The sequence below is a fragment of the Fundulus heteroclitus genome, chromosome 10, assembly GCF_011125445.2.
Source record: "Fundulus heteroclitus isolate FHET01 chromosome 10, MU-UCD_Fhet_4.1, whole genome shotgun sequence".
Lineage (NCBI taxonomy): Eukaryota > Metazoa > Chordata > Actinopteri > Cyprinodontiformes > Fundulidae > Fundulus > Fundulus heteroclitus.
In genome coordinates this window covers 25,590,100-25,616,427 of record NC_046370.1, presented here as the reverse complement: position 1 = coordinate 25,616,427, position 26,328 = coordinate 25,590,100, and the positions used below count along the sequence as shown (strand labels likewise).

Genomic DNA, 26,328 nt, shown 5'->3' with positions numbered 1-26,328 from the left:
CAAAGATAATCAATTTGACTGAAATTTCTTTCTAGTCAGCCCATATAGGTCATGCCACATTACGTACCACAACCAAATCTGGCAGTTTCAAAATATCCATTGACAATTTTTACATCAACATTACTAAAGGATATGGGATAATAGCTGGTAGGAAACACAGGATATTTGCCTGGCTTAAGCAGAAGACTAATGGTAGCAGAATTCATAGCCTGGAATCTGCCATTTTACTGAGTTTCTGCAACATTCTGTGAAATGTTGGTGCCAGAATATTCCAGAATTCTTTATAAAACTCAGCTGGAAACCCATCTGTACCCGGAGCCTTTTTGTTGGGATGCTTTTGAGAGATTCCTCAATTTCAACTGTTGTCAGTGGTGAATCCAAGGTCATCATTTGACTATCTGATAATTTAGGAACTGTTATTTTATCCAGAAATTACTCAATGTCATTATCTGATGGGTTTATCTGCGAAGTGTATAAAATTTTGTAGAAATCCCGAAAGGTGTCTATACTTTCAGGATCATATAATGTATTATCAGTTGAATCTGTAACTGCAAATATAGTTGTTTTTTCTTTATTTATTTTTAGTTGATTAGCTAAGAAGCATCCTGAGTTATTGCCATGTTTTCTATTCAAAGTGTCTGTATTAACCTTTTATTTTGCTTTTCAATATATTTGTTTAATTCTAATTTTGCGTTACAGATTTTACCAAGCTTTCCATCTTCCTGGGAGGCTTTCAGTAACTTGATTTTTTTTCTTCTAATACCTGAATCTTTTGGTTTTATTTGAGTACTCCTGCAATAGAGAGGAACCAAAAAAACAACAACACGCAAGATCAATAAACCAAGAGATTTACGGTTGCTCAACCTTTCTGTGATTTGACCTGCACACCCTTAAAGAACATGCTAGGCGATTTTAGTCTACTTACCATCCTTCTTGATCCAGCTTGCTGCAGTATTTTCAGTCACAACCATCTGACAGAACTTATCCCCTATGTAACTGAGGATATACTTGGCAGTGGTTTGATCCAAGTGGCTCTCCTCCATAGGCCCAGGGACCCACAATGCCAAGGCCTCGTCATCAAACTGGTCCGGGGTAGAGAATCCATCCATTCGAATGACTCCGTTTTTGCTGTAGGATAGTCTGAGGGTAAATAAAAAGAGGTGGGTAGATGAAAAGATGAAATACCACTGAGAGTTGAGGCCAAGACATACTCTGCAAGATGAGAATACAAAAGAAATCTGATAAGAACACAAAGTTCTTTCCCCTTCACCCAAACATTCAGGCCCATGTTCCATGAAATACACCAGTATCCATGGGAAACGTTGCAAGGCAGCTTTACTATAGACGAACAAAAATGAAACTCCATCCATCCATCCATCCATCCATTTTTGAATTGCTTAATCCCTCATGGGGTCGCGGGGTTGCTGGTGCCCATCTCCAGCGTTCACTGGGCGAGAGGCTGGGTACACCCTGGACAGGTCGCCAGTCTGTCGCAGGGCAACACAGAGAGACAAACAACCTTTCACACACACACTCACACCTAAGGACAATTTAGAGATGCCAATTAACCTAACAGTCATGTTTTTGGACTGTGGGAGGAAGCCGGAGTACCCAGAGAGAACCCACGCATGCACAGGGAGAACATGCAAACTCCATGCAGAAAGACCCTGGGTTGGATTTGAACCCCGAACCTTCTGGCTGCAAGGCACCAGCACTACCCACTGCAATAAATCAAGCTTAAACCAAAAAAAAAAGTAAAAACTGGCCACAGAGAACCAGCAATCTAAAATGAAATTCAGGTAACATGTCCCGTTTAAAGCAAATGTTGTAGATGATCTTTAATGCAAAGTGATCTGATGACTGAAGCTCAACTGGATCAGGCAACAGGACCTGACCTAGGCCAACTGCTGAATGATTGAAAATATTCATTTTTCAATCATTCACCAGTTGGCTTAGGTTCACAAACTACTGATCATTTACAAGACTGCAAAAATGTAACTTGTAATGGTGGCAGTGTTCTCCATACAAGTGATTCAGGATTATTAATAAAGCATCATCATAGAATGAAGTCTGATACTATAAAATAATTATGCTTCAACATCTGCAACTAACAAAGGAAATGTTATGGGAAGGTCCTTATAAAAAAAAAGCTATTATCCAAAAATAAATGTCCTATCTAGGAGCCAGAATGGTGAAAATGTCATTTACCGTCTGAAATAGTAGAACCGACAGAAGACAGGGGAGTGTGCTGGCTCCTCTCCTTTTTTACTACGGATAACTCGGCATTCCCGACACTTCTGAAGGTTAGGTCCAATTTCTGAACATGAGTCATCCTGCAGGAAGGACTCCCCTGTCTGTTTGAGCTTTTTCACTTTCCTCCAGTCTTTCAGCACGGAACGAGGGATGCCATCTGAATAGAGCACACATTAAGTCATCAGTAGTACCCATGTTTGAATACATGACAGATACCGATTACATATAAATAAAACTGAATCCCATCAAAAATATTTTGTTTATATTGCAATCCGTTCTGAGAAATGTTTTGAGCAATTATGTTGCATGGCTATTTAAGGGTTCTACATAAATTTCTTTTAATACCTTCAGAGTTCTCAGTTGTTTTAGTTAATTTTCAAATATAAAAAATAAACATTAATCAGGAGTTTATAGCAGATATTTCTGTTGGGGAAGGCTTTATATATATAAAGTCTATAAAGTTGTCTGAGTCAGACGGGAAGAAAGAAAGGAAGGACATAACGGATGAATGAAGAAAGGATTGAAAGGCAAGTAAGGAAGGCCAAAAAGTGTAATGTGAGAAAGGAAGGATGGACACAAGAAAGGAGAGTAGAACACAAAAAGGACAAGCACAGAAGAAAGGACAGCAGATCAAAAGTAACTAACTAAGTAACATTAAACCTCAAGTCTTTTGGTGTTAGCAAACAAACAATGAATATTACTTGCCTGCTTCATAGGCTTTGGTTGAATCTAAAGACCAGTTAACAGTTACATTAAAAAGTCACTTGGGGCACGCATGTGGCGCAGCGGGTAGCGCGACCCATATACAGAGGCCTTAGTCCTCGACGTGGTCGACCCGGGTTCGAATCCGACCCGCGGTCCTTAGCCGCATGTCTCTCCCCCTCTTCTACCCCCCTTCCTGTCAGCCTACTTTCGGAAAAAGCGAGCCACTAGAGCCGCAAAAAATCCCCCCCCCAAAAAAAATCCCCCCTGCATCAATAATGACTGCATTTTCCAAATGATAGACAAGTTTATATCTAGTTTTAAATGAAGACACATGTCCCATTACACAGTATGTAAACAGCTGTGGAATGATTTATCCCGGTCTCATTTATATTGTGACAAAACTGGAAATTTTAACAGGGAGCCTAGACTTGAGAGCCACTGGTTTCAGGTGAAGATCTGCTGGAGGATCGGTTATAGGTTTCGGACTACAAAATATACTTTTGGTCAAAACTAAGAAAATAAAACAGCTTTATTTTATCTACTGATGTTTTGAACTTGAAGAACAATGTAATACAAACACAGTTGCAAACATTAACAATCCAGGACTTACTGCTGCTTGCAAGTTTAAGTTTCGTCTTCTCGCGCGCTGATCTAAAGATACCATTGGGCTTCAAATCCTCTTCCTCCTTCTCATGGTCTCCTTTCTTTTTGGCCATGTCATTCTGTTTTTTCTTGTAGGTTGGTTTAGACTGGCGCTTTGCTCTGCCCTCCATCTTGCTTTCACTAGCATCAGAATCGTCCCCGCCACTTTCTGAGCCTGAGTCGTATGGCCGCTTGTACCCCCGCCTTGAAAAATGAGCTGATTTCCTTTCCTCTCCACCTCCGCCCGCTGTTGCTGATCCAGAGTTCTTCCCCTCCAGGTTTCGTTCTCGCTCACCTCTGCCTCCGTTGTCCTTGTTCATGTCAACCTCAGTGGACGTGGAGGCTATGAGATTGACCGTACAGGGTTTGATCATATCTGACATGGCTGTAGTGTTGCATGTGCTGGTCGTGGTGGTGAGCAGCTTCTCTGCTTTAGTGCTAGAGGAGGCTGTTGTAGCAGTCTTGTCCTCCTCAGAGTGCCGAGTTAACCAGGCTTTCTTTAGCTTGTGGTAGTTACTGGGCTGTGCTGAGCTAAGTGAGGTCGCTCCAGATGACTGGCCATTAAGTATCGGACTGGACTTGCCTGGTGCTGTGCTCCCAGAAGCCGAGCCAGTGTTACTAATATCACCTGAGGAGGCAGAGCTAGAACAGGGTGGCGGGGTAAAGCTGTGATTGGGAGTTTTTTCAACTGGATCCAAAGCTGAGGAAGAGTTTCCAGTTAGTACTGATACAGGAGCAGCGGGGAGGTTGGCCTTGGACTGGGCTGCAGCTAAGGCAGCCTTGTGCTTTTTGAGATGTACAAAAGAGGGAGAATTAGGCTGATTAGAGACAGAAATGGAACCAGAAGTAAGGGTGATGCTTTGACCAAGTAGGGTTGTTCCTGTTGAATTAATCAGAGGTAAAGGCAGCCCTGGTGATGTGGAACATGAATCAATACCTTCACGGCTGGTTCTCTCAGTTCCCGAGAGGCCGGGCAGCCAGCCTCCACTGACAGTTTTAAGGGCTCCAAACTCATCCCAAGCTGAATATCCTGACTGTGGGTTTTTATTCTGCACATCAGCAGCTGATGGGAATACAACAGGGGACCTACACAGAGAGTTTGTAGTGCTGACACCTACAGGTCCCTGAGAGCTTTGAATGGAGGGCACTTTATACTGAACAGAAATGTCCACCATGTTGGAGTTGGGCTGAATAACTCTCCCACCTCCAGGTTCTTGAGCAGTCTCTCTCAGACGTGGACATTCTCCTGGAAGCTTCAAAGGGTACGACAGAGAAACCTCCTTATGCAGTGTAGCACCAGATTTGTTAGCACCAACAGGACTTTCATACTTAACGGATGTGGTTGGACGTACAATGACTGACGCCATCGCTGCCTGTGGCTTACCCCTCAACACCTCTTTTTCTCTACAGAATAGACTTCCTCTCTCTTGAATCCTTTCTCTCCCTCGCCACCCATCTGTCATAACATCCTCGCTGATGGTAGAGACTACTGAGGATACAGCAGCAGTGACTCCATGGAGTTTAACATCCCTGAGTTCTGGCACTAGGGTCGGGGGCTTCTGCTGCTCCACGGATGTTTTGGTGCCAGCTGTTGCTAAACTGACCGGCTGAATGGGTGTGAGGGTTGGGGGTGACAGACGTCCACCATAGGCGCCTTTCTCCCTGTCCTTTTCTCGTTCTGCATTCTCTTTATGTTCTAAGGAAAGCTGCGTGGGCGGATGGTAGACAGGAGCGCGGTACAGGGATGGCATTGCCCTGAGCTGGTGCTGCTGATGATGGTTGGAGACTGAGGATAAGGAAGATGATGTGGAGGAGGGGTTTGAGGTGGCGGGGCTGTGACGATCCTTTCTGTCCATGCTTGTGAGATGTTGATTATGAATAAGAGTAGCCTGCTGGCTGAGCTGCTCAGTAATTTTTCCTGCTAAACCTTCTCCTCCCTCTGGTTGGTGCTTAATGAGAGGAGGGGGCTTAGAGAGAGAAGCTTTCGAGCTGTAACTGCCCAAACTCTGAGTTCCCTGGCTTTGCACAGCTGCCCCAACACTGACACCCACAAGTGGAGCACCATGTGATACTTTGTCATAATAAGAAATGTGTTCCTTGGTGGGGTAGAGTCGAGGAGGTTCATTCACAACGCTGTTGGAAATTGTGGTGAAGTAGCTGCTTTTTTCTGGCTGGATGACATGGGGGTGTGTGTGGCTGGTCTTTGGACTTGAGGAAGCAAGACCTGGTATCCGGACAGAGAATGCTGGATCTTTGTTCCGCTCTCTGTCCCTGTCCAGCCCGGGATCAGTGGGGCGCTGTATCTTAGCAGTGAAAGGTGCGACCTCTATGCTCTCTTTCAGGATTTGACGATTCTCCTCTTTGTATTTAATGGTTCGGTCTGCTGCATGAAGTACTTCCTGGAATGAAAAATCCAAATAATGTAAGAAATTGTAAAATAGTATTAACATAATGTTATAACTGAACAGTACAGAACAAGTGTAATTAATTAAATTAAACATAGCTTTATATTCTAGCTTTTGGTTCTTCGTGCTGTATGCAGAAATGTCCTGCACTGATGTCAAAAACCATTCAGAGAGCACCAGAACATTTGATGGTTACATTTGCTGACCCATTTTGGCCAAGTTCGTCACATACCTTTGTATGAATTTATATGTCTGTAATTGACATGCAGTGAGAGAAAGCACAACATGCATCTGACATTTTCATTCTTGACTAAATGGTTTCTTTGGTTCTTTCTCCTGTTACAGTGACCTCTATGCTGCTTGAGTATTCTGTGGACTTTTAGACAGGGACATTTTAGATTATGAAGCAGGCATGTGTCTAGGGCTGCAACTAACGATTATTTTAATAATCGATTAATCTGTCGATTATTTTTACGATTAATCGAGGGATCGGACAAAAAATGCTTTATTTCCACTTCTTTATTCCAAAATAGAACATTTGGACTGAGAGCAAATAAGCACACAAAACAAGTTGCTACTTTGGTGTTGTGTTACAATAATATTAGGTAATAAATTATTTTGCTTCAAATAAAGAGGTTTATGTTGACTAGATTGTTAGTCATCATTTAATAGTCAATGTTGTCTATGTGAACAGTGATTTAACACAACAAAAGGGAAGCTGTAAAACTGGCATGTCAAATGCAGTTTGGTTGAACCTCACCCTTTTGTTTCCTAGACGCACTAGCATCTAGGAAAGAAATTGTCATAACAATGCAACCAGAGCAAAAACACCACTTCTGACAATCAAATAAACCACCAGCCCATTTCATAGACTGTTTCAGCACAAGCTGCATTTTATGTAAATGGTACATGCTACATTTGTCCTTGTACAAATTTTCTCCCAAGGATGTTTATTCTACAAGTTTTTTTCATTTTTACTTCAAAGCGTTGACAATAGTATTAGATATTTAATTGTATTTCTTCTAAGAGTTTTACATTTTTTGAAGGTGTCCTTTAGAGATTCTTATGTCTAATTTTTTCTGTCTTTTAAATTTAGGTCTGTCTCTTATCATTCTGAGTGTCTCACCAACATTTCCTTATGGTTACAGAACAACAATAGACTCTTGATTCTTGAAAGTTGGTTTAGAGCCCTGCTCCTCTCTCCCATACAGTACCTTCACTCAGACTTTGTCAGCAAATTTAAAACTTAAAGCTTAATCAACAATCTATGACCACCAGAATGAATTTGTATTCTGATTGAGATGGCTGGTTTATAATCTATAATCCGATCAGCATCCATCTAAACACTTGTTCCGATTAATTTACTGCGCATGCATGTAGAGCAGGGGGTTCCCAAACTTTTTTAGCCGCGCACCCCCTTCCATGTCCCAGCCGGGTTGACGCACCCCCAAGATTAATATATCTATATATCTATATATATCTATATCTATCTATCTATCTATCTATCTATCTATCTATCTATCTATCTATCTATCTATCTATCTATCTATATATATATATAGCTGATGAAGTGTTGTGAGATGAAAGGCTCTGCAAAAACAAGTGAAGTCAGTCAATCAGCAGCGTCAGCACCAAGGTGACTTCTACCACCTTGTGGCCCAACTGAGGCTCAACTCTTATTTTGGGACACTTTCAAAAGTGAACTTTGACACAGGATGTTGTTATCCTGTATATTCCCTGCCAAACAGCAGTGCATACGTGTCTGCAATTAGAACGTTAATCTAATTTAGGCGTTGTGTAGCGAAACTACACGCGTCGTACACATGCTTATGCTTCTAGTGTAAATTAATTGACAGATTAAAATGAAAAGCTAACCAAAGCCTAGGACACGCGTATGTTGCTTTGCTGCACTTACACACTGCAACGCGTCTGGTGTATTTCCTGCTTTACAGTGTTAATTTGTGCTGCAACAAATAAAAACAGCGGTGAATGAAGAAGAAAATGGCAAAAGTGACTTGACAGTCCTGGAAGTCGGCTTATAACAAATCTCATCTTAAATCTTTAAACCATGTGCACATTACCTCTATGGAGTCTTAGTGCAAACACTTCTGGGTAATTTGAAGCAGGTATACGCAGGAGAATTTTTTTTTAAATCACTGCTTTCCCTTTTTCGCCAGAGACTACTAAAGAATGAAACACCAAAAACTGAAAAGCATCAGTTTTGTGTAAGTTTTGGTATTTTGAGACCAAGCATTTTTATTATTCTTAGGTGACAGCTGACTGTAGTTTATAGGAGTTTTGGAGTTTTTAAGGGTGACATGCAATAAGCTGTTCTGTTGCTCCTGGATCACTAAGGACACATAATTACAGTCTAACAAAAATTTGATTAATTTGGTGGCTCACAAACATGGGTACTTGATCACTGAACCACATCTTGTTATGTTATGAGAAGAAATCCCCATTTTTGTTTTATTACACCATAGCTTGGAGATATGCTTTTAAACTTGGACATTCCTAGATTTAATTCATCATTTCATAAGATAAGATTTCAACATTACGTTTATATACATGTTTATTTTTCAGTAAGTAATTCAAATGAGATTACTCCTGTTTCATGGCGTTGAAATAAATGCTGCTGCTGTACATCTCAACATTGAAGGTAGGGGTCACTGTCCAGCACAAGTTGGTGACTATACAGGGTGACAGACATTCCTCCTACATAAACATGTTGGTGTATCACCTTCTAATCTGTGTATAAAGTAGGGCTGGGCAACGATTAAAATATTTAATCGCGATTAATCGCACTGATTAATCGCGATTAATCGCGATTAATCATCGCATTGTATTTACAAACTCCAAGAATGAATTCAAAAGTAGTGTAAAGAGCACTTTTATTTTAATGTTCTGCTGCCATATGAACAAAAGTGTTGTAACATTTGTAGCACTTATCAGTAACACATATTTAGTGTAAAGCTCAACTTAAACATGTAAAACAAAAAATAGCAATAATAATAAATTAAAGCTTATTGCCACTGACGGAATTCTCTTTATGGGGAAAAAATCTACCAAAAACAGGCAATTTCTGAGGTAACAGCAGGGAGCAGCATTACCATTTTATGTTCAATACCAAAGTTTAACTTGGCAGTGGTTACAACTAACTTGTTTCTGTCATATTCCATGCTGGAAGAACTTTAAACTGAAATGCTTGCTAACTCGATATGCTTGCGTTTATTTGACGTTGACACGCGGTTTTTTGTTGTTGCTTTCTCGCGCGCATATAGTGAATGGCAGGGGGAAAACAGGCAAAAATACATGGATACTTTGAAACGAGAAGCGACTTCACCGACGGCGTCGATGCAGACCCCCCCCCCCCCCCGCTCCGCTCCGCTCCGCACAAAACTTGTTCCGGCCGCCAACTCACCGCCTCGCCTCGCCTAAGCTCGCTCGCGGTACCTGCGGGAAACACCGCCTTCCGCATGTCAGCTGTGTTTTTTTCCGGCCAGCACCTTTCTTCCTCTTTGAATCTGAGGCTGGGCTGACAGCGAGGTTATTGGCGCATTATCGCCACTTACTGTTCTGATTCAAACCCCTACACCGCAGCAACAGACCTTCACAAAATAAAAGCATGTGACCAACATGCGTTAACGCGCGTTAAAGAAAATATCGCCGTTAATAGTCTAATGAGTTAACGCGAAATTAACGCGTTAACTTGCCCAGCCCTAGTATAAAGATTAAATAATGTAGGATTATGTTCTGTGGGATTTGGGGAAATATGAGAAGTTCTTATTAACTGGTTGGAAATTAATAACACAACTGACCCAAGAATCTATAAGTGACTCACAGACAGACTTCTGACATGCTGCATGTGGAAATCATTTTTATTATGCTAAAATATTTTTAGCATAATAAGGTCATTAAGATTAAACGTTAATAGAGGCATTGTATAAGTGACATTTTAATGGAAAATTTTTAAGTCAAACGCCTCAAGTCCAAAGTCTATTGTGATTTTATCAAGACGAGTCTTAAGCCATTAAATTTGTGACTCGAGTCAGACTTGATTCTAAGTCACATCTCTGTTGTTAAGAAAGCCATTAAGGATTATGGGGGTTTCCAAGCAGTCAGAGTGCAGGCATGTACCTGTGGATTTGTCATATGGGCTTTGCTGTGTGGATCCAGGTAAAGGCGATGCAGGTGGACATCTTTTCCTGTTGGGGTATGACTTCTGTCTGTCTGATCCTGTTTAATTTGAGCCAAAGTCAAACTCCTCATGGGATCCACAAAGCCCTTTTTCTCCACATCTCTGCATACAGACAAATTAAGTAAGTCAGTGCAAACATTTTTGCCTTAAACATCATCACAAGAAAACCAAGTACAACATGAAATAGGGAAATTTTTCTTGTAATGCCAAGGGCAGTGGAAAATCCTTCATTTACATCATTCAAAGACTATGAGATGAGCAGCACCTAATGATGCTACTTAAAATGCTAACTGCACATAAAACACTATTAATCATATAATAGTATTGTAACAATGTTAATACTTAATGTTAAACTAATGAGGGAACGTCAGCACCATGTGTAACTTACTCTGCCTGCTTGGTACATCATTCAAAACTTAGTCTGTATTAAATCAATCTTTAACCTTGTTTTCTGACCTACAGCGTTCTCTGAAAGCTGCTGTGCTTGATCGGCCGCAAAAAGAGAGAATCTATGGAGTATTGTCAACCACAAGATGAGAGACACCAGAACCAATAATGCAGGTGAACTGATGGCTGCTATCAAAGTTGGGCTTCCTGAACACCTCAGCAGAACCACTGGCTGACTGCCTCCATGTAAAATGAGCCCCAACCAACACTGAGTGCATAGAAATAAACATACATTTTACAAGACATACAATTCTGTTTAAAATATTTTTTTTTTACTGATTTTATGTAATATTCCAATTTTTAGATTCTGGGTTTTCATTATCTGTAAATCATAAACATCAAACGCTTCACATTTCACATTATCTGTAATGACTCAACATGAGTTTCACTTTCTAAAAAAGTGCCAAACATATTTTACTCTTTAATGATGTTCTACTTTTTTTAGATCTACCTGAACATTTTGCTTTCCCCTTTTTAAATGTTAACAATTACTAAATAAGCAATGATGGTTAATGTTTACTTAATGCTCTTCTCTGAAAATACATAAAATATTAGGATCAGAGAACAAATAAATAGCTTCAACACCCAAGCAGTTAGAGTTAAGCAAGATATTTAAAGGGCCTAGATCGTGCAAAATCAACATTTTTGAGCTATTAACTATGTTATCATGCTACTCCTTCATCATCAACCTACCCAAAGCGGTATTTTTGCTTGATTCATGCATGTCTGAAACCTTGTGAATTCTGCTCTCTGAGAAACGAGTGGCCAACACCGGGTCTACGTAGAGCAATCATTACCAGGAAGTGCTTACATTGACTGCGCCGTCCCTGCCCAGTAAACAACATGCTCAACGAGCGGTGATTTGAGGCAAAGCATGATCATTCCAGCTCAAAGTTGAGATGAAGCGGCCCTAATCTGCACAGCAACTGCTCTTTTTTGAGACCATGCTACAGCGGCTCTAGGGCGACCCCACATGGGGAGAGATGGCGTCAGAGTGAAGGCAAGCGTTTTTCTTCCAGGTTGGAAAAATGGCACCAGAAAACTAATATTTCATAACAAATGAATACTCTGTAGTGCCAAAGGCAATATTTCATCATATATATATGCCTATAGTTGACTTTGGAAGGCTTAACAAAGCATGACATAGAACCTTTAAGTTTAATTAAGAAATAAGACAAATCCATCTAGCTTTTAACACATAACAGATACTAGACTCACTTGATCCCTTGTTTCACAGTTCAAACTTCCAGTCGTATTTTTTTGGAAAAAAGAAAGTTAAGGGCTTGTTGTCTTACTCTTTATGAACATCCATTGCCGCCTTTGACATTGATGGGTTTGTGTGTGCACTGATCTTAGCAGAGGGGCGATGAGCATCAGCGCTGGCTGGCCTGACTGGAATGTGGTTCAATAAACCGAGACCATCACTGGAACTACCAGGAGCCTGATGCAGCCATGGACTAGCAGTGTTCTGCACAAGACGCACAAAATGTAGACATGGAAAAAAGTACTTTAGCGCTACTGGTTAATTGTTAATGTGAGAACGAAGTTACAAAAAGTTAGAAACAGTTAAATATATAGAAAAGAAAAGCCATAGGTCCATACAGACTGTACAATTAAGTCCCACATGCACAGGATGAAAAGAAACTCCTGTTCATTTCACCACTTTCTTTACACCAGCAACAACTCTAATGGTACTTTAAGAACCACTGTGGAAAATTAGATTTTCACATTTAACTCAGAACCTTTGGCATCATATTGTATGATAAATTACATTATTATACAAGATTGAAAATTCAATAAAAATCAGAGGAATATCTGAAATCTTGGTTTCGGGTTGAGGAGGTCTCCATGTCCCAAACAGTGCTGGATAAAAACTAAAATATGTTGGGCTTGTTTAATCCTTTAGTCTAATCTAAATACAGAAAAGTCAAACTTAAGAAAACTCTATAAAATAAACAAAAATAATTTTACTTTAAGACAGATGTTTTACAAACAGAATCTAAGTGAAAAGATTTACAAACGTTATGTTGCAGCGTAGAGATGCTTAAAGAAAACAGAGCAAGAAACAGTATTAATCAGAGAAGAAACCAAGATGTCCATGCTAGCACAGGAGGAGCTGCTTTACTGGAAGAGTATGCAGATTATCATATGTAAGGGACACAGCAAACAGCCAAGAAGTAGGTGGTCTGCTCAGAAGAGACTAAAATCAAAGACTTGAGGACACACTATCCCTGCTGTGATGCATGCTAGCAGTATGAAACTGAGACAGGGAAGCTGCTCAGAGCTGAGATGTATGGAGCTAAATTCAGTCCAGTCCAGCAGCAGACTTGAGACTGGGACTGAAGAACAATGACCCTAGAAGGACATTAGGGAGAATGTGGTGGGACATGGTGGTTCTACAAAGTATTGGCTAAGCAAGCCTAAAAACAAAATGCACACCACCGTTTTCAGAGTCTTAAATGGCAGGAAAATGGTACATTGTTTTCATTTATTTACATATAACAGTTGTGTGCTGCTTTGTGTGAGTTGATCTCATAAAACCCCAAGAAAATATTTGATACATCTATTACCATATAACATAGAAAGGATTCCTGGATCAGTGTGTGCTTCTGAGCTTTTTGTGTCTCTGCTCTGTCTTCTCTAACCTCCTCTCCACTGTAGCTTCATGCATGGTCAGTATGCAGGATTGCTGCAAAGCCATCGACAATGCAGACGACTGTCTACTGCGGCTCTATGTTCTTTCAGGAGTAAATGCTGGTGGTCAAGACTTGATGTAATCTATTGGATTTCCTTAGATAGGGATTTTTTTGACCAATTTGTATGATTTGATTGAATTTGACTTTGTAAAGTGCCTTGAGATGACATGTGTTGTAAATTGTTGTTATGCAAATAAAATGGAATTGAACAGAATCCATGCTGTAGACCCACAGACCTCTGAGGATTACACCTACCCTCCTTAGAGATGCCTCAGAATTCACAGTGATGGGACTCTCAGAGTGGACCCATTTAGCAGTTGGTGGTAGGTTGAGTCCTGGGGGGTATGGGGGTGGTGTCCCATTGTAAGGCCATATGATAGGGTATAAACCAAGACCTGCTGTCCCACCATGGCCCTGAAAACAGAGAGAAGGTTTTCACGGGATCTTTTTGCTAATACAGCATTATTACTACTTCTAGGATAAGGCAAAAAAGGAAGAGTTTAAAAGGTGCAAGGTGTCTGTATTATTGTAGTTACTATGTATCAAGACACACACCTGTAGGAACTGCTGCTGATGTGTGGTAGCTGGGTGAGGGAGGGCAAGGTGACTCAGACTGCCCGAGGAGTCCAGCCGAGGGTGCCCTCCAAAGAGAGACCCTGGAGGGGGATGCATAGCTGAGAGCATTCCATGGGGCAAAAGGTGTGGATGAGGTAGAGGCGAGGAGTGAGAAGGGGCGAGGAGGTGAGAGGCACCATGGGGATGGGATGGGGACGTTAGACAGGCGGAGTGAGGGGAGGGTGGGTGCAAGGTGTGCAGGTGGGGATGGAGATAGGCTGTCACATGGTTAGAGGAATTAGTTGGAGTGACAGAACTGTCTGTGTCAGAGCGAACTAGCGCTGGGTCCCTGTAAACTGTGAAAGTCTCGTTCTTGTCAATGATCAGCGGACTCTTGGTGCTGCTGCTTGTACTGACTCCACCCACCTCTGCCCGCAAGGGCACTGGTTTGAAACCAGAGCGTGGAGGTTCTGCTAAGTCTACTTTAATGGGCAAGCGAGCACTTGGAGACGGGGAGGAATCTGGGTACTTCAGGATTTTATGCTTGTTGACCTCAGGAGACGTATTTGCTTTAGGTTTGGAGATGTCCAGGAGTCCAGGATGGGGCTTGGCTTTCAGAAGGTCAGCTGGGTTTGTGTTAGAATACAGCTGGTTGTGAGAGCTGTTGGGGGGCTTCTGTTTCAGGGAGTCGAGCTGAACAGTAGTGGGTGTAGGGCTAGGGCTCACTTTGGATTTGGCCAAGTCAGGGGTGGTGGTGCCACTGCTCTTGTGAAGGGGCGTTTGCTGCTGTGGAGGTTTTCTGTAATCCTCAGATAAACATGGCGGAACTCCATGGTGGACAGATGTGTACTGCTGCAGCTGTTGTTTGTGTTGCTGCTCATGCAGCTGCTGCTGCTGTTGATGGTGAAGCTGGAGATGAGAGAGAACCGTTTTCTCTTTGTCCACCATGGGTGAGTTTTCAGCTGTTGATGTGGCAGGCCTTAAAAAAAAACACAGGACAAAAAGAAACTCTTTAACAAAAGAGTAAAAAACATGCAAGGATCAAACACACAGCCTGAACACTGTTTAATGTTGATGTTTAAACCATTATAAAGACAGCTGACATAAATCATTACTGCTGTCCTGTAACTGATCCTGGATAATCAACCTGATCCCTGATCTCAAAAAAAGATAACTGGGATGACATCTGGTGCATGGTCATGAAAACCAAGCTTTCTGTGCTATTTTTAGAATTACAAGAACCAACACATAAAAGTATTAAATGAAATTAAACCAGCAAAGGCATTTGAGAAGTAGATACGGTTTTTCTTAAAAACTCTTACTGTACATTCTGTCACAGCTTCCATTTTGATGGGAGAAATACATTTAGACAGCTTCCAAATAAAGCTAAATCAGTCAGTTGGCTCTGTTAGGTTTAATGAGATCAGGTGAAGCTCCATCGTCTTACTCAGAGGAATGTTCTGAGTTTTTGTGAGAGTGCATATATTATCTCTGTTCCAGTGTTTTTTTCCCTACTATTCAACAAGGGTGGCGCCCCGTCACACCAACAAAATCGCCTGCCCCCCAAGAGGTTCACGGCATGCAGTAAATTATTATACGTCTGTGCATGTTCATGGTTAATTTTATTAAAATTAGCCTTTTTAAATGGCGCCAGATCAGACTCCGAGCTATTTCTGTCTCTAGGCTCCCACTTAATAACGCTTACATGAGTCCAAGGACAGGTACGTGCAGAGCTCAATTTTACGAGCGTACGTGACGTCACTAAACTGCTCAGCGGGAAGAAGTCTCCAAGGCAGCTGTGCGGCATACCTGCACCACGGACTGACAGGTGTGTGGTGGGTGTCTGCTGTGGGAAATGTAAGAATTTGTCACAACAAATAGCCAATAAGAGTGCTCAGCTATGAAGTTTAAAATGTCTGCAGAGAGTCTTTGCGGTGCCCAGTACAACAAAATGTGCAGCCACCTTTAATATTTCTCCTAAGCTAGTCATTGCTCCTCTACTTTCAGCTCAGAGTCACATTCCCGCCAGAAGAGAGAGCGCTCAGAGTCGCGACATAATTTACCTGCCTTGGTAAACATATCTGCATTTTGTAAACAAACAGCTGCTGAGGATGGCTGCACTGAAAACTCCCACAGAGTCGGGGTACCGAACGCCTCCTGGCCATGAAGACGTCGGTGGAGTCTGTTCTGATGGGGAGAAATGCTTTCAAATGTCCTGCTTGTTATCCCTGACAGAATTTGTATTGCTTATGTCGTGAGTGCAGGATCCAACGGGATAAATGCGTCCTTTGTCATTTTTTTTTCTTTGTTACAACTGAAAAAGGACGCATGTGTTTATTTCACATTTTACCACCATTACCTTAATATACTGAGAAGTATGAGGATAATCACGTCTGTTTAAACTTGATTATTATAAGCAATAACGCTCAATGCAGCATGTTCTCATTCACAACAAGTAAACGGCTCGATGGTCATTTTCGGATGTCCTAAAGAATATAATTTGATTGTCACAAATTGCCAAAAGTTTGTCTGTTGGAAACAAAAACCCACCTTCCTGAGTCCATCCCTGAAAACAGATGTCTGTTTTATTGTTGGAAAAAGCATTTGTGTTGCTAGATAGACCTCAGGAAGGGATCAGAAAAATAATCCAAATGTAATGATATTAATGGAAAGCTAAGTGGAAGAAAGTTGTTTACATTGCTGCATGACCTTAACATGTTCAGACAAAAACAACTACCATTACTCACCTCATGACCTCAGTTGGTGCAAACTCTGTCTTGCTGTTTAAACTTTTGGGCGAAGTAACACTGCTTCCTAAAATTCCTGGCGGCTTCAAGAGCGAGTCCAGCTCGGTTCTGCGGCATCCCTCTGAAGGGGAAGGGGACGTAGGTACCGGAGGTGAGGAAACAGGGGAAGGGTTGAGGGGCAGGTACGGAGAGTGGGCAACTGACTCGTCTTTCTGGGAGGCAAGCAGTGCTGACACTGCCTCTGAGCTCTCTTGGTGTACAGTGGCCTGAGCTTCATCTGTAATGTCTATCACGCTGCTGCCATGGAGCTGAGACAGTGGTGGTGTCTGGGATGGAGATGATGCTAAAAGACAAAACATTAAACAGGGTAAACAGGAGCTGACAGAAGCTGACAGCCCTTACACAGCAGCATACTGTAGCCTACCTTTTACAGTGTTCTTGCTGTTCTCCGTGGGGCCACTTTGTGCCATGTCAGCTATAAGAGATGTTTGCTGCAGTGGAGATTGAGTGATCTGAGTCACTGCCACTAGCTCCTCCTCTTCATTTGATAGAATTTGACCTGATTCCTTTACTGCACTTTTCTTAATGTCATCTGGTGCTTGAAGCTCCGCCCATGGAGATATGCACCTGATGAGAGATGAGGTATCGTTCATTTTGGGTCCCTTGAACACTGGCTTCTCGTCGTCCTCCATACTGGAAATGGCACTTTTTATTACATCACTGCTGCGAGTCTTTAGCTCATTTTCAGAGTTGGGCTCTGAGGAGGAAGAGGACGAAGAAGAAGATGACGAGGACGATGAAGAGGAGGAGCAGCATGATGAGTGGGTGGTCCTCTTGTGGGGGTTTTCTGAGTCACTGCTCTCTGACAGATCTGACGTCATGTCAGCCTTCGGCCTCTTCAGACCAGCTTTCTTCTCATCTTCCTCACCTTTCCTGCGTTTGCTTGCCGTCTGCTTGATCTTGGCCTTGGATTCTGGATAAATGAAAACACCAGCATTTAGTTTTATCATGTTACACAAAGATAAATGTACTGAGCTCAAAACATCATCTGGAGAGGAAAATTTGACTTTCCAGAAGCAAGCAGAGGTGAGGGCTGTTTAGCGTTGAATTCTGAAAACATTGACGAGTGGACAAGGAAACTAGAACATAAGGAGACAAAAGCCCCCCATAAAAGAAAAAAACAAAACAACTGTTGATTTGCTTGACTAAAAGTATTTTAGACGAGACGTTATCTGTGATGTGCAGAGCAGAAAAGACAATTATTTACACATTCAAACGTGAACACAATGATCACACACCACTATGTAGTAGCGCTGAGCTGGCTTGTCAAGTTAAAGGCTTAATTATGTATATCTTTCAATTTTTCGTGTATTTAGGACCTATCTAAGATTTTGAAGGCCAGTCAGTAGACTGGTTGTGGAAGAAACAAACAAATATGACACAGCCAAATGTTCCCAGCTTCGGGGCAATGAAGCAGGAGGTATACAACCAAGCTGTACACATGGCAGAGTGATGGCCTTCTGCTGAAAGGTTAGCAGTGAGGAGGACTAGAGCCTGGATCCTACAAGGACTGGTTTTATGTGACAGATCAGGAGAGGTAAAAAGCATGTCAATGCTGTGGTCTGGACACATGGGGGGGTGTATGAGCCACAAAACTGAGAAGACTGAAGTGACTGAGCAGCTGACTGCCTGGGTGACCTAGATTGCTGTGTTGACATTCGTAGTAACTTTGATACTTATGTGTGATAAAATTAGCATTTTGCTGTTGTTTTTGTTTTGTAAAAACAGGTTTATTGGTGTTCTGGATAATCTGTTGGGGAAAGAAAACACACTTAAAATATTCCAGTGGATTTATGAAGAAAACATATAGTCTAGATGTTTAAAAAGGTTCATCTTTTCTGGAGCAAAATAAATATATATTGTATATATAATCTATATTGCAATCTATAAATATATAATCTATATTGCAACTCTCCTGCCTTTAAATGTAAATTCATCTAATTTCAGACTTGTGTGAGTGATTGTTCTCACCTCGCCCAGTGGTTTCTTCTTTCCTGTCCTTGTCCTCCTCTGGAACACTGCTATCTGATCCTTTCCTCCTGGAAGAGCGAGCGTTGCGCTGCTCTCTTTGTTCACGGCCATTACCGCCTGGTGAGTGGTAAGACTGGCTAACTGCCTGTTGGATTTGATGCTGAGAGGCCTGAGGTCCCTGTGAGCTTTTAGGATTGAGTCCTGATGACATCATAATGGGACGGGGGCTGTTGGCCTGGGCTCGTGTGTAATGACTCTGTTCAAATAAATGAAGTTAGACATGCACATGAGCAAACATCAAAATTAGAGAATAAACTCAAACTACCTTCATAATTAGTTTAAAGGTTGTAGTTTGTATTTGTACTGACCACAGCTGGACTCTGGGTTCTATCATTAAGCCAAATGTTAAAAGCATATAAAAGATCCTTCAAGCGATGGTTTGTGACCATTACTTGAAGAAGACAACCGTACCCTGCTAGAGTATCAGCAGATGACAGAAGAAAAATGTCACAGTTCACATCCGGTACTGTACAACTTCAACATTTTAGATCAAAACAAACATGAGGGTTCTAATCATCAGTGGTTGAAACCTCCCAAAGGGAACAGTGGAACAATTAAAACCCCATATGAAGAAAGTCAGTCAGGTATAATTAACTGATAATTCCAGAGTTTTTTTTAAATGTCTCATAATAAGACAATGCCTATTTTCTTTGTAGTAAATACATATTTAAATATAAAGAATATGTTGCTTTATTTTAAACTGTAAATGACAATGAAGGTTCATTTCAGAGATTGTAACACTTTTTTTAAGTGGGGTTATGTGAACGGCACATTACCGTATTTTTCGGACTATAAGGTGCACCAGATTTTAAGGCGCACAGTGAATTTACCTGTCTATATGTATCTTTGTCTACATATAAGGCGCACCGAATTATAAGGCGCTTTACATAGTCTTCCCAAGTGTGTAATATCACTCCGCCCCTCCGGTAGGGTGACCAGATGTCCCCGATTTCAGGGGACAGACCCCATTTTGGATGACCTGTCCCCAGCCAAAATTTCCCCAATTTCAGTGTATCATGATGGAGTAAAAAAAGGTTAGCGCAACAAGAGGTATTTACCCAGTCCTGCCGCTGTTCCAACGTAGTAGAGCTTTGCCAAACGCACCTTCCCTGCCCCGTCGACGTTGCAGTTCAGACAAAACAAACCAACCCCCAGGCAGAGAGTCTGTACTTAACAAAATCAGAGACGTCCCCAGTTTACATTAGAGAAATAAAATCTGGTCACCTTAAGGAGGAAATACACTGGCCGCGTAACGTAAGCAGCGCGGGTTACGGGCGTGTTTTTTAAAGCGCAAATTTACACCAGACGCTGCAAAGTATGCAGCTACATGATTCTGCGGAGAGAGAAGAACTTTTGTCATGGCTAAGTGATTAAAGAAAGACAAATTACCAGTAATATATGGGTAAGGTATTAAATTACCAGTAACATATCCTATGTTTTGATCTAAAAGTCTGTGTCTTGACCAAATCTGATTAGAAATCGCATATTTTAGTTTGTTAGCTTGTCACAACTACATCATCCATGGCGCTTTACTTTTCACGACTCTTATTTTAGGATACTTCTGGAAATTAACTTTGACACAAGATGTTTTCCCGTTTATTCCCTGCCAAACAGGAATGTATACACATCTGAAATTAGAACTTCAATTTAATTTAGGCATCGCGTAGCGTAAATACACGCGTATTATGCTTGTAGTGTACACTTATTGATTGATTAAAATGAAAAGCTGACCTAAGCATAGGACCTGCTTATGCTGCGCTTACGCACCGCAACACGTCCGGTGTTGTTTCCTCCTTAACACCGCTCTCTTCTGAGAGGTAGACCTATCCGTCTCTGTCGGGAGACAGATGGACGACACTGCCCTGTTTCTAACATAAGGCCAAAATAAACTTATGTTTTATATTGAATTAACTTAATTGGTTTATTGTCGCTAGCGCGTATTCCAGGCGCAGACTGCCTTACATGAATGCACTTCTAGTTTGGACATTACAGTCAGGCAGTCTTGTAGACAGGACCATTGAGCGGAGCAGCTTTGTTGCGAACCAAAGTCATACTTACATATTTTAACAGATTTTTGAGTGCATTGTAACACATAAAATCAATCATTAAGCACAACGGTAATCATATATAAGGTGCACCGGATTATAAGGCGCACCATCATTTTTTGAGAAAATTTAAGGATTTTAAGTGTGCCTTATAGTCCGAAAATAAGGTATTAGATGGAATTCATTACATGCTGCTGCTGACAACGTAGCTAACATGATAACAACATGCAACATGCTGTACAGAGAGCACTGTTAACTGATGTAAAAGTAGGGCATGTAAAACTCCACAATAAAGCAGCGCGCGCTACAGTAACCTTTTTGTGCTCGGATTTTATTTTATTTTTGTTTTCAGTGTTTTCAGTCTTGTCTCATAAAATAATCCCATTATAACGTTTTAGCAAGTACTGTCTATTATCAACAGCAGGTAGGAAACTAAATATTGTTGAGAATTTAAGAAAAGCACTCTGCCTAAAGCCTCATGCTGAGTCATGTTTCAGACAGACTTGCAGCACTTATACCAGCTGCACTGAGATCATCTAAGAGTTAAAATGCTGAAACACACCTGGTTACATCTGATGAGGGAGAGCAACAACTAGAGTCATACAATACAGGAATTAAACATTGTAGGTGAATACCAAGACTGAATTAGAGGTTTTAAAATATTTTATGGTAGTCGGCAACGAACTGTTTAAAAAACTATTTGATCTGGAATTGTGAACCCCTTTCAGATCATACTTTCGTTCTGTGATCTAAATGTGGTCTCTACACCTTTTCTAATCAACGAAAGGTCCTCACACACAGTGGGAGTTCAGGTGAACCAACACAACAGACCTGTTTCACCCAGGAGGTTGTCAAAAACCCTGTAACAACTACAAAGTGTTGGGGGTGTACGGGATTGTAGAACAACTGGGGCGCAGTAATATGAAACAAAGTGAAACGACGAGAGAAACTGGAACTGTGGTTCTGTGGAGAACAGGGCTACTGTATGATCCTTCAGTGACTTCAGATTTAAGAAATAAGCTGATCAGCAGAATCTGGTGCAGGTAACAACAGGTTATTACAAAGAAAAATATGGTGCGCAGTCTGCCTTGTATTTAAAAGCACTACACCTCAGCTGGATGTAGGGGGAATGCCCTTCGGTTCCACAGTCTCAGCTGCCTGCCCTAAAAGAACTCAGGATACGTGACTTTCACTGATCAACTTGTAATGCGTGAAAGGACAAAGTGGTCCACAATAGTGTGTTCATGGTTGTGTCTTTGTGTGGAACGATTGATCTGAAAGGGGCTTAAGCTACACTTAGCTTCAACTTCTGCTTTTAGAATGTGTTCTGGAAAGTGTAGGTAAGAGGGTTTTGGAAGCTGGTAGAGAGGTGGGGGTCTTTAAGGGTACCTGAGAGTTGCCAGTGGTCCCGACGGGTCTCCCTCCTGCCATCTTTAATGTGTCAAAAATAATAAAAACAAAAGAAAATCAAAATGAAACAAAATGAAATGAATGTGGGACAAGGACAGATTTTGTTAATGACTGAGAGACCAGAAGTAACCGACTGAAATCTGCATGTTTGTTTTATGAGGTATCTTCTGACAATAAAAAATAAAGAGCAAACACAAAGAAAATAATATAAAAGGAAATGATAGATTTTCATGCATTAAGCTGACACAATTAATGACATGAAAAGAACTAACGTCTAAGCAGAGCAACAGAGAATGTTGTTGTGAGTGGTGACTGAGCACCACGCATAAAACACCCAACTTTTCTCAACATGACTACGTGTAGATGACTAAGTTTTAAAAGAACTTAATGTGACCCACTTGTTTTTCTTTTTTAAATCTTTTGTTAGCTGTCAGCTATGTGAGATAGAAAAAAAACTATTCCATTCCCAGAAAGCTTGATCTATAATGTCTAAAAATCTATCATGAACAATGTAGAGGTATTAAAAATACAGGAGCTTCCATATACTCACATGGCCGAGTTGTTCTGGCTAGATCGTGACCTTCGTCTAGAGGTGATGCCGATGTTTTCTCCTTTTAGCAATGAGTGGACTACATCATCCAGAAAGGTCATCTGCACCATAGATGGGTCCACATTCTGAGGCTCTAGAACCTGCACACACAGCAGTCTTGTTTTACACTGTTCACAGTTAATCAAGGGATTGTTCCTGGCCATAAAAAGTCCTTATACCATCATTTTTTGGTGCCTAAAATCTAAATGGTACTTATGTAAATAAAGCACATTCAGGCTTTTAACTTTTTAGAGAGCCTGTATATGGCTAGGGCTGTTACAGCCAAGCAGACAAGTGGGGTACATTCATGACAGTGAACAAACAGAGGCTTTCAGCTGCAAGAAAACAGATTTACGGGCAAGAAAAGCACAATTTTATTAGCTTTTTAGAGCACTCTGTCACCACAAAACCTCTATTGTATAACATATAACATAAATCATATATATATATATATATATATATATATTATATATATATATATATATATATATATTATATTATTGTTAAGTTACGTCGTGAAATTTCCTCGCACTCCTAAATACTACACAGTGAAACTGTCAGCGGTATTATAACAAAGTGGAAGCCCTGGGAACAACAGCAACTCAGCTTACAAAGTGGTAGGCCACGACAACAATGGTCTAAATCGTTGACCATGACCTTCCAATTTCAGTTAGAGAAATAGATCTGATTTCTTTATATTACATTGCGCTTACGCAACTCAACAAGTCTGCTGCGTTTCCTCCTTAACACCGCTCTCTCCTGAGAGGGAGAGCTATCTGTGTTTATATTACAAATTCTCACCATTTTAACAACTGCTCAGCTCTTTTCATACTCTGTTTTTGACCGTTTCCTATTTTGATTCTCAAGGGCTGTGACGATTCATCTAATGATTCGAGGACCTCGATTCATAAAATTATATAGAAGCAAAATCATCTGCCTCGAGCTTCGTTTAAATGACGTTGATCTATTCTGCGCACTCTGTTCCAACATGGTGGCTACACTAATGATAGCCTTCCTCGCCTGATATATGCAGTTATATGTTATGGATGGAGAAAGCAACTGACAAAAAGCAGGGACCTAAAGTTTTAAAGGTGTAGGGACACTTTAAAAAAGAAGAAAGAAGAAAACTGTGCAGCGAGTTGAATACAACTCGCTGCACAGGCAAGGCAAGGCAAGGCAAGGCAAGGCAAGGCAAGGCAAGGCAGGCAAGGCATAAGAAGGTTTGACTTAAATATTACATCCTTCTGTAAATCGAAATGTTTTTTTTTTTTTTTTGAGCATTTCATATTTATGTCAACATACCTTATTATCTATTAATATGTGCTCAGTATTTCCCCTTTCTGATAAGTCTTTCTCTTCTGCTGTAAAGCTTAACTTAAATGTAGCTTTTCAAATGTATTAATGTTGTGTTTAAAGGTCTGGTGTCGTCTGTCTATTTTTTCCACGGTGACACCCCAGTTTCCCCACTGAGGGGTAATAAAGGTAAATGATAAATGGATTAAACTTATAGAGCACTTTCCAGTCATACTGACCACTAGAAGCACTGTACATTAGGGCGACATTCACCCACTTGCACTCACTAACGTGCACACATTTATACCCCGATACGCAGATTGGTAGGGCAACTTGGGGGAAGCTGGAATCAAAACACAACCGTCCAATTGGTAGATGACTACTCAACCCATCAAGCTACAGATGCCTCTCTCTTCTATTCTATTAAATAAAAGTAAGAATGGTTTCTTACTTATAAAGTGTTTATCATGTCTGATTTTAAATCAGCCGTTTACCTTTTTGACAAATACACATTTTTTCATGTATTTCTACAACTCATAATTTTAAGTTATTAAGTAAATAATCTGCAGAATGTGGCAACTTTTGTATCCGATGACTTAATCATCAGAATAATCAATAAAAATATCTATTAGTAAAATAATAGCTTGTGACAGCCCTATTTCAGACATAGAAATAAATACCATGATCTACCACACTGAAAACCCTTTAACTATAAAACATGTAAAAAACTATGTGACATGGAATTTAAACACTGAACTCCATTAACCTGATCTCTGAATCTATAAACACAGTGACACAGTAAATTCACGAGTTGACTTAATCAACAGTACATGTCAAATGACTTGTTTAACAGTAGCAGATTTCCTTTTCACTAATCATGTACCTGGTCATTCATAACAACCATGTTTCTACTGAAGAGGTCGTGGTGTGTAATGATTCCAGTGAACCACTGGGTGGCTGAGTCTTGTCTGTACACACGTACACGGTAGCCATTCAGTGAGTAAGGTCCTGCACAGAAAAGAACATTATTATTAGGTTATACTGTTTGAAGATGATAGTTAGGAGTAAGGCTGAGCAATATATCGAGATTTTAAAAATATCGAGATTTTTTTTAAATGTATATAAATGAGACTATCGTTTATATTGAGATGGTCTATGTTGCATTATAATTATATTTTTGAGTGTTCTGTAGGTTATTTTTTTAGCTGTTAAAAATGTGTCCATGAGCCATTTGGGATAAAGCTTTGATTCATGGATGCCTTTTTATAATTACTTTATGAAAAGAAAAACATATCGAGATAAATATCGTATATCGGCATTCAGCCTCAAAATATTGAGATATTATTTTTGGTCCATACTGCCAAGCCCTAGTTAGGAGCTATGAATCCTGGACAGTCTATTAGGAAACAACACCTAATTAATGCTTACCTTGCATAAAGATTTCCTGCACCTTCTGGTTTTTAAGCCAGCTCTTCACTTCTTCATGGAGTTGGGGGGTTCTCTTAACACTGGGTTCTGATTGTCCACCTCATCCTGAAAGACATATATTGGACTTCAAATGATCAGCAGCCAACTGACTGGTTAAAGCGTTCCATATTAGTGAAATGTTCCCCACCACACAGAGTAACACATTAAAACATACATTTATATTAAAAGTTTATTAGTCAGCTAATTTAAACAGTGAGAGTCAAAGTGAACGACCACTTGTAGAGTGCAGAGAAGTGCAACCTCTCTGCTGCAGCTAAACATGCAGAGATGGTTTTCCGAGGGGAGGAATGTCAAATCTTTGCAGTTTTAGCGAGGATATCTATGTAGTATAAACCAACATTAGAATTTAAATGTCTTTTTTCTGTCTAAACATGAGCTCTGTTGCATACATTACCTTAATGTCCACTTTAGAAAGACTAAATGCATTTATTATCAAATCAAGATAAAGGTTCTTCCGCATTTTTAATATAGAAATTCCATAATTTTCCAGACATCCTTTTCTAGTTCTCAGTATTTTGCAATCCTTTTTAAAATATGAAATGGCAAAGTTCAGTGGTCACGAGCTTTGGGTCGTGACCGAAAGAACGAGATCCCGGATACAAGCGGCTGAAATGAGTTTTCTCGTAGTGTGTCTGGGCTCTCCCTTAGAGATAGGGTGAGGAGCTCAGTCATCCGGGGAGGACTCAGAGTAGAGCCGCTGCTCCTCCACGTCCAGAGGAGCCAGTTGAGGGGCTCGGGCATCTGGTCAGGAGCCTCCTGGACGC

The 26,328-nt window shown here is 40.8% G+C and overlaps 1 protein-coding gene across 1 annotated transcript in view; it reads right to left on the bottom strand.

Moving 5' to 3' along the window:
* Positions 1–26,328, bottom strand: part of jmjd1cb (jumonji domain containing 1Cb) — a gene marked incomplete in the record, with an annotated part of 181,357 nt that overhangs the window by 24,712 nt on the left and 130,317 nt on the right. The window contains 10 exon segments of the mRNA XM_036142383.1: positions 926–1,140; positions 2,209–2,410; positions 3,569–5,999; positions 10,143–10,305; positions 11,946–12,118; positions 13,602–13,760; positions 13,902–14,880; positions 16,649–16,991; positions 17,073–17,621; positions 18,680–18,838. Coding sequence (XP_035998276.1) covers positions 926–1,140; positions 2,209–2,410; positions 3,569–5,999; positions 10,143–10,305; positions 11,946–12,118; positions 13,602–13,760; positions 13,902–14,880; positions 16,649–16,991; positions 17,073–17,621; positions 18,680–18,838 — 5,373 coding nt within the window.